At 39.5% G+C, this 16,376-nt stretch overlaps 3 protein-coding genes across 3 annotated transcripts in view; 1 reads left to right on the top strand and 2 right to left on the bottom strand.

Moving 5' to 3' along the window:
• LOC139954860 (interferon-induced very large GTPase 1-like) overlaps positions 1-3,335 on the bottom strand; it is a 45,792-nt gene extending 42,457 nt beyond the window's left edge. Inside the window, exon 1 of the mRNA XM_071954829.1 lies at positions 2,823-3,335. Within this exon, the coding sequence (XP_071810930.1) occupies positions 2,823-2,874 (52 nt within the window). The 5' untranslated portion in view covers positions 2,875-3,335. The remainder of the gene's footprint in view (positions 1-2,822) is intronic.
• The window catches only part of LOC139954872 (interferon-induced very large GTPase 1-like), a 297,255-nt gene that overhangs the window by 240,821 nt on the left and 40,058 nt on the right, over positions 1-16,376 (bottom strand). The window lies entirely within an intron of this gene.
• On the top strand, positions 7,192-11,222 carry LOC139954871 (uncharacterized). Its single transcript, XM_071954842.1, has one exon. It carries the CDS (start codon positions 8,412-8,414, stop codon positions 11,205-11,207), a length of 2,796 nt encoding a protein of 931 aa, XP_071810943.1. The 5' UTR covers positions 7,192-8,411; the 3' UTR covers positions 11,208-11,222.

The following is a 16,376-nucleotide window of genomic DNA, read 5'->3' on the forward strand; positions in this document are numbered from 1 at the left end:
AACAGGAATACAGCATTAGCTACCCTGCACATAAACTCACTTTCGGTAGTAAATTCTCTGGAATCACCTCTCAGATTCAACAATAACGTAACTTCTTTCAACAACTCCTCTTTTCTGCCGTACATTGGCAGATACCATTGGGCTTCTACTGATCCAGAACAATAGTAAACGTACTCTTTTTCATCTTCATAAGACGAAAAATATCGAAATGTTTCATTACATTGAGCTCTACCAATGACATTATTTAAAATAGACGACTTGGAGATTGGAATATCACCGAATCTTATGAATGCAGTAGTAAATACAGGCTCACTTACCATACGTTTTTCTGGTGCAAGAGATGTTTCGTTTTCTTTCCATTTTTTTACAACACGACTTAGTGCCCAAATAAGAAGCTCTGGTTTCGCGTCATCTCTGACCCCAGGTAATAAGACTGGCACGGCAAGTTGACAAGATGCAAATTTCTCCAGCAAATGCTGTCTTAAATGATTATCGGAACAATGAAGAATTACATATATGAAATCTCTTGCACTTCCTTCTATGTGAAGTTTCTCTTTCCATGTAATCCTACTATCTAGTGAGGTTAGCTTACTGATAAACAGAAAAGGTAAATCATCTGTTTCAATTTGATCATCGTTGTTTTTATCTGTTTCAATTTGATCATCGTTGTTTTCATCTGTTTCAATTTGATCATCGTTGTTTGGGATCAGTCTAACCTCTGTGGCCGCTTTCAGGGTGAGCTTCCGTGGGAAATAGTTCACTAGACCAACTTCTTCCAAGTATTCCAGAAAATCGTCTTCAGTTTCTTGATCTATCGAATATAAGGGTATTACTTAAGTTGATCGTAAAGCAAATCTGAACTCGTAAAAATTGAAAACGATGACATGTACAATATACCTTGTATACAAATGATCTTATAACGATGTTGTTAGTCAAGAATAACTTTCACACTGAGTATTGCCAAAATTATTCTCGGAATAGTTCTTGTAGCAGCGTAGAGCGAGCTGGAGTGATGGAGAAAGTCGCTGTCAACCAACCTTACTTTCAGTGAGTACATGCACCCGCAATTATGGCATTTTGGTGCTTGTTGTTTGTGTAGGCGAGATAAGCAAGGGAAACAGGCTTACTCTCAGAGTAACCATTATTACTGTCGGTATCTGATATGTTCATTCAAACATTTACACCTTACCAAACACTTGGCAATGGCTAACTGGATATTATGTTTGCTCATGCTGATTGTTTGTGATTTACTAAGTCGAACAGTTTGTAAAACGATACAAATATTCAAGAAGGACCCAGAACGTTTTACAAAATACGGGATCTGCATTATACATTAATCAAAAGGACATTATGTACAGTGTACACGGTCTCTGTGGCAAGAAAAACTCTTACCAATTAGTCTGTCAGTGACAAACGGCATTGGAATGTTTACCAACACATTAAACGTAGTTTATGGACAAATATGTACTGAGGTTAGCAAAGAAATATCGATGTGATCCCGGTAACGTTATACATACACATAAATATACTATTTCCCACAAGTTTTTTTTTTAACGAACATGCGAAAATAAAGCTACAAGCAACTTCTCTAGACGAATACAGGGAGACGTGATGTAGCTTAACACCAAACCTTATTATCTTATTACCGACAAGGGATTCCAAGCAAAGGGAACAGTAGAAACAGAGCATCATATACTGAATGGACTAATCCGAGACTGAACGTGTATAGAAATACCATCTACTACGTGTGATGATGCGACCATGCAAAACGTCGATCTAACGATGTGATGCACTACAATTTTACACTCTCTCCGGCATCTACATATTAACTGAAGGGGTATTCTCGAGAAGTGGAATACTGACACTATGCAGTTGCTCACCGGAAGGAATATAATGATGAAGCTCATGAGGAGGATAGGGAAGTTATTTCAACACTGAATAATATGAGACCTTAAAGAGACAAATTGCCTATAATACCTATGCTTGTAATTTATTTTTGTACTCCCATGGTTTGATTTAAGCTAAATAAATTGTTGCCTACAAAGGATTAGCTATCTTAATTCATTTGGAATTCTGGTAACCTTCACCTCCCTTTTAATTTGTTCAGCATTTCCATTTGTATCATCCTTTCTACATGCTGTTCTACAAATAGTAACCATTTCTAGCAAGATTAGTTTTCTTATACTGTTTCTCTTTTTCTTATCTTTAATACTTTAGTGTTTATACATTTAATAGCCTCTAATTATCATCCTTCTACCGGTCTTTTTGCTTGAGTGTTTAGGCAGTCCTGCTTTATATCTGTCGGTTCTATCTGTGACAATTAGAGTTGAAATAGGATTACACAAGGACCCCCCCCCCCCCAAAAAAAAAAAATCGACTTATCATTTGGCATAATGGTATGGAACAACTACACTGTTGATGGAGCGACATATCAGGTTTATGCTGCAAAATCATTTATAGATAAAGCTGAGCTGTTAGATTGCCTTGCTACGGCATTATAACTTGGAGTAGAATGCGTGTCTAAAAACGTCTTCAGTTACACTGAGTTAACAAGTGTAATTGAATTGAAAATTTGTTTATGTTCCCAAAGAGATATTTTCTAAGTCAGTCAAAGCTCTAAGCATTAGCTTTGTTCTTTTCGAACCCTTCACTACATTGAGAGTGTTTGCCTACATTTTGTCTGAGCTTCTTTGTGTGGATTGCTGATAGCTTTCTCCAAAGATCTTGTACTGGTGTGTGTGTGTGAGAAAGAGAAGGTTGGGAGGGGAGGGGGGGGGTGGTATTACATGTAGCTGAAGCCTAAATATTGTGCATTGCCTTACCGGGAGATTCTTGTTCCGACTCACTGGTGTTGTTCTCTCTATTGACGGCCATCTGAAATGAAGGATTAAGGATGAAAAAAGCGTGTTCAACTGTTATTTACAACATGACGTCTCAATTACTCCCGGGGCCATAATTGGCTACTAACCTTCGCATATAGTTTAAATAGTTTGACATTATGATCATCAATTACATTTTATCCAAAAAATACCAAAACGGTTGTATGAAGAAACCTGTTTGTCGTGCAAATATGTCTATATTGATATCAAATTTTAAGTTGGTATAACATAACATTAATTTAGTAATTTATTGGACGTCAAGTTTATCTACAGATTATTACTCATCACAAAACTGAGATTGAGCAACTGAGGCACCTCCATTTAGAAATAGGTCAACTACAAAACTCTGTAGTAGTTTATCTTAACAAGAGCGACATTTCTGGTAAGTGTGGTATTCACTGAAACTGCAACTGAACGTGTAAAATCCATTAGATCAGTCAGCGAAACAGATTTGATTAAGTTTCGAGCTGATATTAGATGGCATATCACAATTAAGAAGATATTGAGATAAGCTCGAATCATTTAGCTGAACACAGTTGATCCACAAAAGACAGCAACACAAGAAAAACATTTTTGGTTAGAGTGGTTTTCAATGAACTGAAAAGCAATTCTCCGTTTAGGATATTAAAATCTATTCCTGCAAGTACAAGCTGGTGCTATTATCAATTTAATTTAATGGATCATTCTAGACAGCAAATGTTAAATGGGACATCTGTGCACAGTACTGTTTATAATGAACTTACGTGTAGCCAGGCGCGGCGGAACGGGGGAATTATTGGGGGGGCTAATGTGTGGAGAGTGGAGACTATCTAAGCGGAGCGCCACCATCGGTTGGCGCGGAGCGTACAAGAAAATGTTGGGGTTTTCAAACCCCCAGATAGCCGGAAACGGCACTTCCCGAGTGTTTTATGCTGCGAATACCTAGCCCTAAAATATGGGTCTCAAGCCTGCAATTTCTCAGATTGCACGTACAAATCTGTAAAAACATTGTAATTTGTATATTCGATGGTGTTTTAAGAGAGTAGCTATTACTCATAGTATACTCGCAAAGACGTTTTTGAGTGTAGTCAATTACTACTTGCAATTAAATGCAATAATTAAAGAAATGTCATAAGAAAAAACAGAAAGCATTTCTTAATGTCAACAAATGGGTAATTCCAAAACCATGTGCAGTTGTCAACAAATTTCTATGAACCAAGCACTGTCACGAATGCATGTACCCTATGCAGTACTGGTGAAATGCTAATATTGTACTTTTGTTCGTTTAATAATTGATTGCGTTTAAAAAAAGAGCCATGTTCCACGCCTTGCGTGTACTCGTAGTGTAAACGCAAATTTTGATGAGTGTAGCGTTTAGCTTATTACACTCTTATTTAAAACACTTATATTCGAAGAGGCATGATACAGACAATCAATTATCATATCGTTTGAATGCTCTGGCTGCAATGCTCCGTACATACAGCCCCCCCCCCATGTTCGCCCTGCTCCCCACCACTCCCACCCCACCCCTTAAAGACGCGGTTGGGGTGACAATGTGGTCTATAGCCAGGGGACGGGCCGAGGGTCCCCCAGCATTATTACACCTATATAGTAAACGTGTACATCGAACAGATCGACAAGTATGCATTGAAAAATGGGCAGATGCACGTTTCGGAGCCTTGGTAAATATTGGGGGGGGGGGGCTTATCATGCATTTGCCCCCTCAACTTTTTCATTGGGGGCTGAGCCCCCAAGCCCCCCCCCCCCGGTTCCGCCGCCAATGCGTGTAGCTATAACTATCTGAAACAATCTTTTCAATTCTCCAGTGCATATAACGTTGTGAGGAAGGAAAACCAACTGATCAAAATAATGTTACACTCTTGTAAATAGTAATACGTAATGTTATCGTATATCGTAACCAACAGTGAAGAATGAATTATCGATTGCAATACAATTTGTGTAAAATATTCTATTCACATGATTCTATTCAACAGTACAAAATATTAAAAGTACCTCATCGATATTTTGCTGGGAAGTCGTGTCAGTAGCAGCGTCGATCACATGAACTTCATCCCTGTTCTCTATCTCCCTTATACGGTCTTGTTTCGCCGTCCTCCTTTAATAATCTACAAAGCAGGATGACTCAAAGTAATTCTTCCGAATTGAACTCCCGTAATAATTATATTAATCATTTCATTTGAGCTGACAATAGCAACCATTTCGCTTGTTTTAATAAAATTATAAATCGTTCGAAGGAAATCATTTCACTCAACAGGGAAAGTTGAGGTATAGACTTGGTGCGGGGTTCATTTTAAGTGTTGACTTTAATGGTTCAAAATATACGCCAAGAGTATGACAGTATAAGAAAAAAAAGTGTTTTGTTTTTCTTTCTTCCATTGAAGTAAAACGGACCCATCGTTGTTTTTTATCCTGTTTATTGAGTCGGTCTTAAGAGTGGTCTTGCTCTTCAGTATTTTTGGGAGCTTTGTTGTAGAAATGTTGATGTAACTAAGACGTTAACATTAGTTCTGTAACAATGCGTTGTACTTATTAGATGCTAAATATGCTTAAAATTGTCACATTTGTCTGGCATATTGGAAGGCATCAGTATTTTATTTCCATTTAAAATCTCTTCAACCTACTGGTGTTTGTACTACATGTTTTTACTCTCATAAAGTAGATTGACGTCGTTGGAAGTAGACAAACTGTGTGCGGTGAAGCGTTAAATATTGCAAAGTGATGTTACTGTTTTCTATTGACGATATGTTTTCTACTTTTTACTAGAAAAACAGACTGAGCTTGTGGAGTATAGTTAGTGTCATAATGTGTGTGTTGCTTCTATGGTGTTTTTAACCAAAGTTAACCTTTAACATTAAAAGTATTTGGATTGTCACATTTCTTCATAAAAATGAGTTTTATGGGGCTCGGGTCAATTGCTCTATTATTTTTAACAGTTATCTTTCCAACAGAAATCCGTTTTTATCAATAAGGTTAAGACCAGCCAGGGCGTCAATCCCAATTGAAATACGGGGCACAAAAACAACGCAAAGAGTGTGCTTCTGTCGGGTGGGGTCCAGGGGTCCATCTTACTGCCCCTGATGGGGTCCAGGGGCAAAGCCCCAGCGGAGGCCATGGGGTGGACTCAAATCTTGAAATCTTCAACTTTACTTCTTTTTGGTAGCTGAAATTGATATTTCATTCAAAACATATTTAACCAAAAGTCACAACTGACAACTGATTAGTAAAAAACTTGGTGTAACTTTGAGCCTTTATCATGATTAATAAAATTGAAGCTTAAACCCAAAACAGACACATTCTTAAACTTTGCACACAAGAATAAAGTCATCTTGTTATACATTTGTTATACAAGCACATACATGGTGTCATAAGTAGAGTTAAAGAGTACTATTTGGGTATTTGAGCACATTCACTTTATCGGAAACATAGAAACCTATCAAGTAGCAGGGGTGAGCAGATGAGAATGTAACATACTATAATAATGATCTCATAGCGTTTTTACAAATAATCTGTTACCAAATGACAAGAAAGCTACCTCCAGAATTTCCAGTTCTCAATTTTCAGGTGTTGTTATTCCAGTCGGTGTGGTTAAATTATATGTATCGAGAAAATGTCAAAAGACATTATTACACGTTTTTGTCTTATTCGCCTATATAATTTTTGGTCCTTTCATAACATACATACTCTCTTTTTTCTTTCTTACTGTGCAATCATTCGTGACAGCACTTACTGCTCTAGAATTAAACTGTCATTCGTTTAATAGAATCGAAATATTAAAATATAACTTCGTGTCTATCATTCGGCACCGTTATTTGCCTCTTCCTATGACATCCACCACTATTAATTTTTTTTTATGTTTCATCGGATATGTGCCTCCATTGTTTCAATCATTATTCCAGTTTCGACGGGCTATGTACTCTTGTTGTACTCCTTTCGCGCAACAATCCTTCTATGCCCTCCTATGGGATCGCAACATACGCTATGCATAATTTGCAGGCAGCTTTCTTTTTCTATTCTCTCTTCTCTGTTTTCCTTGCAATTATGTCTTTGTTTTTCCGGTTTAGAATTAACAAATTATTGTGTGGTGATGTTCAGGGGAAAAAAAAGACAAACAGACTAATAATTCCAAATTACAATAAATAACACAAAATGTTACAAAATCCGAAGTTATGTGACATTTAAGCAAAGACAAGGTTTTTAGTTCGTTCTTCTAATGTTGTTGTTTCATGTTACTCTGTATAACTAACTGCTCTGATTATTCCTTAACTTGTAGAAGTTGTTGAATGGGGAAGGGGGGTGGGGGGGACACATAACACATATGTCACGAACGACTTTATTCATTGTACGTGTATTCAGTATATGCTGGTCAGGGTGATAAGTAGGTCACTCGTCGTGACTGACAACTTGTGCGTTTTTTCTGGAAGCTACGAGAAATGATGGCGCTATTCGGTATTAGCGAGTACAAATTTCCAGAACATACGGGAAGTTATTTTTAGCAGGTGACCGGATATCGTCGACCAATGAACGTTGATCTATCAGTCGTATCTTCGAGACATGGATGATCCTCGATGTTTTTCCGTCAGGATTCCTGGAAAAGAACTTTCGGGAGATTAAACCCGGCTATATATAAGAAGAGATATTTTCGGTGATGAGGAGTTCAGTTTTTTCCGACCTATTGTGAAAGAAATTCATCTGAGATAAAAGATTAATAATCGAGGGGACGGACGCAGGAACCGGTGGACTGTTTGTTTATAAGATTGGTGCGTCGTTTAACCGGGACAGGCGTGACTTCGGCAGAGTTTTTCGGAGTTCACCCAGGAGGAAGCCATCCTTGGGATACAAACGTTGAGTCGAATTGGACCAGCGGGGAACGGTTTTGCTCCTGACCAAGTCACGGGATACCAGCCTACGAGGGAGAATCCCGACATCGTTGTTGGTGACGCAAGGAGGTCAGAACAGCTACGAAAGGAACCGAGAGCCGGCACGCGCCGTGTAAGATAAGTTAAGTAATCTTTTAAAAAATTAACGGCCGTATAATATTGTAAAATCTGTCTGTAATATTCCAAATTTCTAGTACCAATAATCCTTGTACAAATCAGTAGAGATCGTATCATTGTAAATATATCGTTTTGTTAACTTTCAGAAACCTCTCAGTAGTCTTTTGGTCCTTTGAGTTTACTTCCCTGAATCTATCTAAAATTTTATTTTTATCGGCTTTGAAGGCCAAAGGAAAAACCCGGGGTCGCAACAGAGGGGGCGCTAGAGGGTGCCATTTTGTATTATCCCACGGAAGTTGTGACAATTAATGGGGGCTTATCCGGGAATTGTTTAAAAGATAGAAACAAAAGGGGAAGTGTTTAAAAAAATAGAAACAAAACGGGAAAAGTGTAAAACACCAGAAAGGAGTATATCCCGAAGTGACTTACAAACTGAGAAGTTTCTGAACCCATATATATTTGATATATTGTTATTGGTACATGTGTTTGCCTGACTGAATGATGGATATTAGAGAATTAACTGAGTTTGGGTGCTAAAATGGGTCTTACGGGTGGCGAACTCTTAAACTTCGTCAAAGAACAGCAGCAGATCGCTGGTGACGAAAGGCAACAAGAAAGGGCTGAGGCGGAAAAAGAAAGGGCTGAGGCGGAAAAGCAAAGGGATGAGGCGGAAAAGCAAAGGGCTGAGGCGGAAAAGCAAAGAATGTTTGAATTGGCTAAGCTTGAAAAGCAAGCTGAGTTGCAGCAAAATAGCAATGGCGATGCCGATTTGAATTCCTCCCATAGCTCCACTTCAAGCCGCGAGCCAAATAGAATCCCAACGCCCAAAATGCCTCACTTTGATGAGAAGGAAAACCTCGACGCATACTTGCTGCGCTTCGAGCGATTCGCAACAGCGCAAGAGTGGCCAGAGGAACAATGGGCATTAAATTTGAGTCTGTGTCTAAAGGGAGAAAGTCTCTGTGTTTACTCTAGGCTGCCACCCGACGACTCACAAGATTATCAAAAGCTAAAGAAAGCCCTGTTGAAACGATTTCAATTCACAGAGGAAGGCTTCCGTCAGAAATTCAGACGAGAAAGGCCCACAAAGGGAGAAACATCAATTCAATACATGGCAAGGTTGGAAAATTATATGGCCAGATGGTTGGAAATGGGCGGAATTAACAAAACGTTCGAGGAATTTTCAGATCTCATGTTGCGGGAGCAGTTCCTAAATGTATGCAGCAAGGAATTGGCATTATTCCTGAGAGAACATGACTGCAAGACTTCTAAAGCGCTGTCAGAGCTGGCTGACAAATACTTAGAAGCGCATCACAGGGATCTTGAAAAATGTGTGAAATCCTTCCAACCAAATCAGGGAAATGTGAAAAAACCTGACGGTAACCCCAACAGTCAGGAATACAAAACCAAAATTGTGGACGCTGGTGAAAACAGAAACACGCGTTCAGCCATAACATGCTTTGTTTGCGGGAAATTGGGGCATAAGGCAAACGATTGCAGGCAGAAGTTTAAAGCGCAATCGGCGGTCGCGACTGAAAATACCAAACCCGACAAACTAGGATCGAGCGATGGGTCGCAAAAAGATCATCGTAGCGGACAAACCGCGAATCTGTGTTTGATGAAACAAATCAAGGAAAGTGACAGCTATTCATTTAATTTAGCGTGTGGTCACGAGATCCCAATAGTCAGTGCGGCGTGTGAGGAGCCTACCGACATTACTGAGAAAATTTTGTCAGATGTTAAGGAGCACATGCCGGTGGTTGAGGGCTATCTTAAAGGGAGGAAGGTGTCAGTGTTACGCGATAGCGGGTGTTCTGGTGTCATCGTTAGGAGAAATTTGATCTCCAATGATCAGTTGACCGGTGTAGATCAACTGTGTGTACTGATTGACGGTACAGTGAGGAAGATTCCAGAAGCTAACGTGGCGGTGGACACGCCCTTTTTCACAGGATCCCTCAAGGCTCTCTGTATGAGGAGGCCAGTGTATGACTTAATAATTGGGAATGTTCCTGGTGTTCGAGGTCCTGAGAATCCCGACCCAGATTGGAGTGTAAAAGAAGTTCCAAGTAAGCAGTGTGAACCTCACAATGTGGAAGAAACAGCTAGTGTTGAAATAGGAACCAGTGTTGAGTCACGTGATGAACCGGAAGTCGCTGCGGATCAAATGATTCCAAGTGATGACGTAGGCGATGACTCAGATATTGGAGGTGCCGTAGAGACACGTGCACAAAAGCAAAAACGAAATGAAAATCTGAAACCCCTAAAAACGGCTAATGTTCCTATGGATGACGTAACACCTGAGCAATTGAGACAAGCTCAGAAGGAGGATTCAACCCTCAAAAATTGCTTCAAGCATGTTGGGAATCCCAGACCACTGAAAGGTAAAGAGGGGATCTCCGAATTCATTTTTAGGAATGAAATTCTATATCGCAAAGTTTCGGGGAATGACAAGCCTAGTGACCAATTGGTTGTACCCGAAAAGTTCAGAAATCAAGTGATGAAACTGGCTCATGACAGTATTATGGCGGGTCACCTAGGGATAGCCAAGACAACTGACAAAGTTCAGTCTCAGTTCTACTGGCCAGGTGTAGGATCCGACGTAATGCGTTATTGCAAGTCATGCGATATTTGCCAGAGAACATGTGATAAGGGAAGGGTCACCAAGGTCCCATTGGGTCACATGCCCTTGATTGACACACCATTCAAGAGGGTGGCGGTAGACATTGTCGGACCGATCAGTCCTACTTCCAAGCATGGGAATCGGTATATCCTAACACTTGTCGATTATGCAACAAGGTTCCCTGAGGCAGTTCCATTGCGTAACATAGATACTGAGAGAGTGGCAGAAGCTTTGGTGGACATATTTTCAAGAGTGGGAGTCCCATCTGAGATCCTGACTGACAGGGGGTCACAGTTTACCTCAGATGTGATGAAGGAGGTGAGTCGATTACTGTCACTGCGACAACTCACCACTACCCCCTACCACCCGATCTGCAACGGTCTAGTTGAGAAATTCAATGGTACCTTGAAGAAGATGCTAAAGCGCATGTGTGAGGAGAGACCGTCAGACTGGGACCGCTATATAGGACCACTACTATTTGCGTATAGGGAGGCTCCGCAAGCCAGCACAGGTTTCGCACCGTTCGAGTTACTCTATGGTAGGACAGTGAGAGGTCCTATGGCCATTTTGAAGGAGATGTGGACATCTGAAGTGGACAACCCTGAAACTAGGTCAACATATCAGTATGTCCTAGATTTGAGAGAACGGCTAGAGGAGACTTGCGCTCTGGCTAGATCAGAGTTACAGGAATCGTCGGAGAGGTACAAAAAGTAATATAACCGGAAGGCTAAAAGTCGCAAGTTCAAACCAGGTGATTTGGTGTTGATACTCTTGCCTACTGATCAAAACAAGCTGTTGATGCAGTGGAAGGGGCCATTCACCGTATTGAATGAAACTGGCGAATCGAGCTATTCAATCGATGTCAATGGGAAGTCGAAAAGTTTTCATGCAAACCTGCTGAAAGAGTACATAAGTAGGGACAAGTCAAATGTGGTTGGGACTACAGTCATTTCAATGTCTGAGGATGAGGAGCAGGAAAGTTGTTTCGAACTACCTGCGCTGCAGACTAATCAGAGTGAATCGGCATCGGATGTTGTCGTAAATGACGAATTAGGTGTAGGCCAATCACACGAGGTTAAACGGGTGTTATCCAAGTTCACTGATGTCCTGACTGATGTACCTGGCAAAACTGATGTTCTCAAATGTGACATCAAGTTAACTACTGATAAGCCAATCAAAGCAAAGCCTTACCCTGTACCACTCTCGATGCGAGATTCGTTACAAGAGGAAGTTAGGAAAATGATTGACATGGGAGTCATTGAACCTTCAAACTCACCTTATAGTTCACCTGTGGTGTTGGTACCTAAACCTGATGGCACGAAGAGATTCTGTGTGGATTATAGGAAGCTCAATAAAGTAACCACGTATGAAGCTGAACCTATGCAAACCATGACAGAGATATTCTCGGAATTGTCGAATGACAAGTACTTCAGTCGAATCGATCTAACGAAGGGATATTGGCAGGTTGAAATGACACAGTCAGCGAAAGAGAAGACTGCCTTTGTGACACCAGATAGGTTATGGCAATTTAAAACGATGCCCTTTGGATTGGTTGGGGCACCGGCAGTTTTCACTAGGTTGATGAGAACCATTTTGAGGGATGTGCCAAATGTTGTCAATTATCTGGATGATATTTTGATTCATACCGAGACATGGGATGAGCATGTAGAGTGTTTGGAGTTGTTGTTTCAGACGTTGAGAGAGAGCGGACTGACAGCTCGTCCGGGTAAGTGTGAAATAGGGTTCACTAAATTGGAGTTATTGGGCCACACAGTTGGAAACGGGAAGTTGGGCCCGAAGCAGAGTACCCTTGATAAAATCAAAAACGCTCCAAAACCCGAGACGAAAACCCAAGTCAGGTCGTTTCTTGGTCTCACGGGGTATTACAGAGACTATATACCAAACTACTCTGCACTAGTTGCCCCACTGTCGGACCTGACGAGGAAGGGTTCACCCAATAGAGTGATTTGCGGAAGCGCCCAGGACAAGGCGTTCAATGATCTGAAGCGAGCGCTTATTAGTCCACCCTTCTCAGGCTTCCTGATATAAATAAGCAATTTGTTCTGAGGACCGATGCATCCGATGTAGGGATAGGTGCAGTCCTACTACAGGAACATGAAGGAGAATTATTTCCTGTAGCGTATGCTAGTAGAAAGTTATTGGAGAGGGAAAGAAATTATTAAGTGATTGAGAGAGAATGCCTGGGATTAGTTTGGGCAGTACAGAAATTTCATGTATATCTGTACGGAAGTGAGTTCGTCTTACAGACTGATCACGAACCACTCACTTATTTAAATAGAGCGAAGTTGCTAAACTCAAGAATTATGAGATGGGCATTAGTACTACAAGAGTATAGATTCAGACTAGAATCAATCAAAGGAAAGTACAATGTTGGTGCAGATTATATGAGCCGAATGTAAGCGGGTTATTCATTCACTTAATCAGATGTAGATGTGTTGATTGTAACACTATTGATTGTTGTTATGCTATCATACATTTATGATTGACATTTATGGAATTGTTAGTTTGAGTATTTTGAGATGGTTATCAATATTCATTAGTTATGTTTAATTTAAAGTTGCATACACGTCCATTTATAGATGAAATATTTAAAATATTTATCTTAAAGGGGGAGTAATTGTCACGAACGACTTTATTCATTGTACGTGTATTCAGTATATGCTGGTCAGGGTGATAAGTAGGTCACTCGTCGTGACTGACAACTTGTGCGTTTTTTCTGGAAGCTACGAGAAATGATGGCGCTATTCGGTATTAGCGAGTACAAATTTCCAGAACATACGGGAAGTTATTTTTAGCAGGTGAACGGATATCGTCGACCAATGAACGTTGAACTGTCAGTCGTATCTTCGAGACATGGATGATTCTCGATGTTTTTCCGTCAGGATTCCTGGAAAAGAACTTTCGGGAGATTAAACCCGGCTATGTATAAGAAGAGATATTTTCGGTGATGAGGAGTTCAGTTTTTTTCCGACCTATTGTGAAAGAAATTCATCTGAGATAAAAGATTAATAATCGAGGGGACGGACGCAGGAACCGGTGGACTGTTTGTTTATAAGATTGGTGCGTCGTTTAACCGGGACAGGCGTGACTTCGGCAGAGTTTTTCGGAGTTCACCCAGGAGGAAGCCATCCTTGGGATACAAACGTTGAGTCGAATCGGACCAGCGGGGAACGGTTTTGCTCCTGACCAAGTCACGGGATACCAGCCTACGAGGGAGAATCCCGACATCGTTGTTGGTGACGCAAGGAGGTCAGAACAGCTACGAAAGGAACCGAGAGCCGGCACGCGCCGTGTAAGATAAGTTAAGTAATCTTTTAAAAAATTAACGGCCGTATAATATTGTAAAATCTGTCTGTAATATTCCAAATTTCTAGTACCAATAATCCTTGTACAAATCAGTAGAGATCGTATCATTGTAAATATATCGTTTTGTTAACTTTCAGAAACCTCTCAGTAGTCTTTTGGTCCTTTGAGTTTACTTCCCTGAATCTATCTAAAATTTTATTTTTATCGGCTTTGAAGGCCAAAGGAAAAACCCGGGGTCGCAACAGAGGGGGCGCTAGAGGGTGCCATTTTGTATTATCCCACGGAAGTTGTGACAACATAGCAAATCGCTCCTACCACTCTAGCATTACACGATATCAACGGCTGGAGTTATATCTCTGTAAAGTTTGATTAAAGTCCATGGTGGATATGTTGAACATTAATATCATCTCTCAGATATGAGCTTGACATTTGTCGATGCAGAGATCACATGACAATGGTATTCGTTGCATTGGCCAGCTAAGAATTAAGATGTAAAGGTTGCAAATTTTGAAACACTTCCCAAGGTTCTATAATATATTATATGAAATATAATAATCGATTTCAAAAAGAATTCATTAACCTTCTTCGGTGCAGAATTTTATTTATTCGGAATTCACTCTTAAAGATTTTAACTATAAAGTTATATATTCACTTGTCACCGAGCCTTCACGTGTGACTCTAACAGGTATCACTCCTAGAATCAACAACGCGCCATTTGTAATAATGTATTCGTATATATATCTAGTTACAAAGTGTTTACATCAGTTAAATAATGCTGTTTTTATTATTCTGAATAATAATAGTAAAAATAGTATGCTAATAAACACAAAATGTAGTTAAGGGTTAATCAACGGTCCACGGCGTTTATCACTGGATAATGCAGGGGAAATAGTATAACTCAAACAATACACGCGGCCGTAGGCCGAGTGCATCAAACGATTGGGTTATATCGCCGTGAGTGCATTGCGTTACGTTCATTGACTTGTACTACGGATACGTTCTTAGTATAGTACACTATACATACTACGCCAAGTTATATATTTACTTTCGTAAACACAATTCCACCAAGGAAGAAAAAAGGTTAGTTAACTTTTCTTGTACAATGGCTTCAATGACTTCAATGTTTATCAGACGTTTATTGTTGCTTTGAAACGTCCACTTCTTTGAATACATTTTGTATTCTTGATCAGTAACATCATGCATAGACCTAGCAGTTAGACGTTACGTAAGTGTTAATATCGACGTCACAGTGTTCTGACATTGGCTTGTCAACTAGGTTGTATAACTGTCATTCGTTGTTTCGATTCCTTGAATCGCTGCTCTTAGGGTACTATTACTAACATTACGCATATTTGGCCTTGATGTCCGCTTAACGCAATATTATTAATAACATTAATGCCAGCGTTACTAAATGAGGTAAGCGTTGTTGATCGCACCCTTGTCAGTATACTTCAGGCTGAAAGTTTGCTTTCTCAGAAATTTTGGCATCATCTTGCCCAAGAAATGTTTACACAGAAGGGCTTCTTACCGTACCATATTTGATCTGATTCGTTTGCTTCGAACTAGCTTAGGCAGATAGCTAGGACTGGGATCAAGCTTTCCGAGATACATTGTTTTCAACTTATTTTCATTCACCGATGAGATTACCGTACATTATCCGTAGGTTTATGAACGATCAGCTGAGGAGCACATGCCAATCATATTCGAGAAGTTTGAACAATTATGATTAAAAATTGAATAAGAATAATTGTCAGACATTGATTCGTGCTGTCGTTTAGCTGTTAAACATTATGTATACTTTTGAATGCTGATCGATGTGAAGAGTGAAGTAAATATCAAACCTACCTGTAATGCTATTATCGATGAGCGAGATTTTCCATGGCAGATACAGCCCGGATGTGAAAGCTGGGAATATGGCGTTGTCTGTTTAATGGCAAATTCTTCGGCAAGTGGATTCTTATATGAGGATGCTTATCTGTGGTATTTTAATTAGTTGCAGTGAGTTCCAATCAAATAGTCAGTTTCCTTTGTCAACGCAACTTAAACTGCATGAATATTCAGATGATATTAGCTATGGGAATAATATGTTTACTTAAACTGGTAAACATAACCTTATAAGGATACCGTTGCTGCATTTGGGTTCCTCCAACAAATGCTATCAGCAAATCATATCCATTGTTAGTACACTGTAAAAAAAAAATTGTAAATTTTACAGTGGAATGGCTGTCAGCTAAAATGCCAAAAATAATTTGCAAATTTTACAATCACTTGTAAATTAAAAAACAGTTAAAAACTGTAAACTTTACCATTTTTGGTAATTCAAATTACAAATTATTGTAAAGATATTTACAGAAAACTGCAATATTTACAGTCGAAATCTGTAAAATTAACAATTTATTGTAAATTGATTTACAACAATATGTAATATATACAGATGAAAACTGTGAAATTAACAATAAATTATAAATGAATTTACAAAAAACTGCAATATTTACAGTTGAAAACTGTAAAATTAACAATTTATTGTAAATTAATTTACAACAATATGTAATATAT

This window comes from Apostichopus japonicus, chromosome 17 (genome assembly GCF_037975245.1).
Source record: "Apostichopus japonicus isolate 1M-3 chromosome 17, ASM3797524v1, whole genome shotgun sequence".
In the NCBI taxonomy this organism is placed as follows: domain Eukaryota; kingdom Metazoa; phylum Echinodermata; class Holothuroidea; order Aspidochirotida; family Stichopodidae; genus Apostichopus; species Apostichopus japonicus.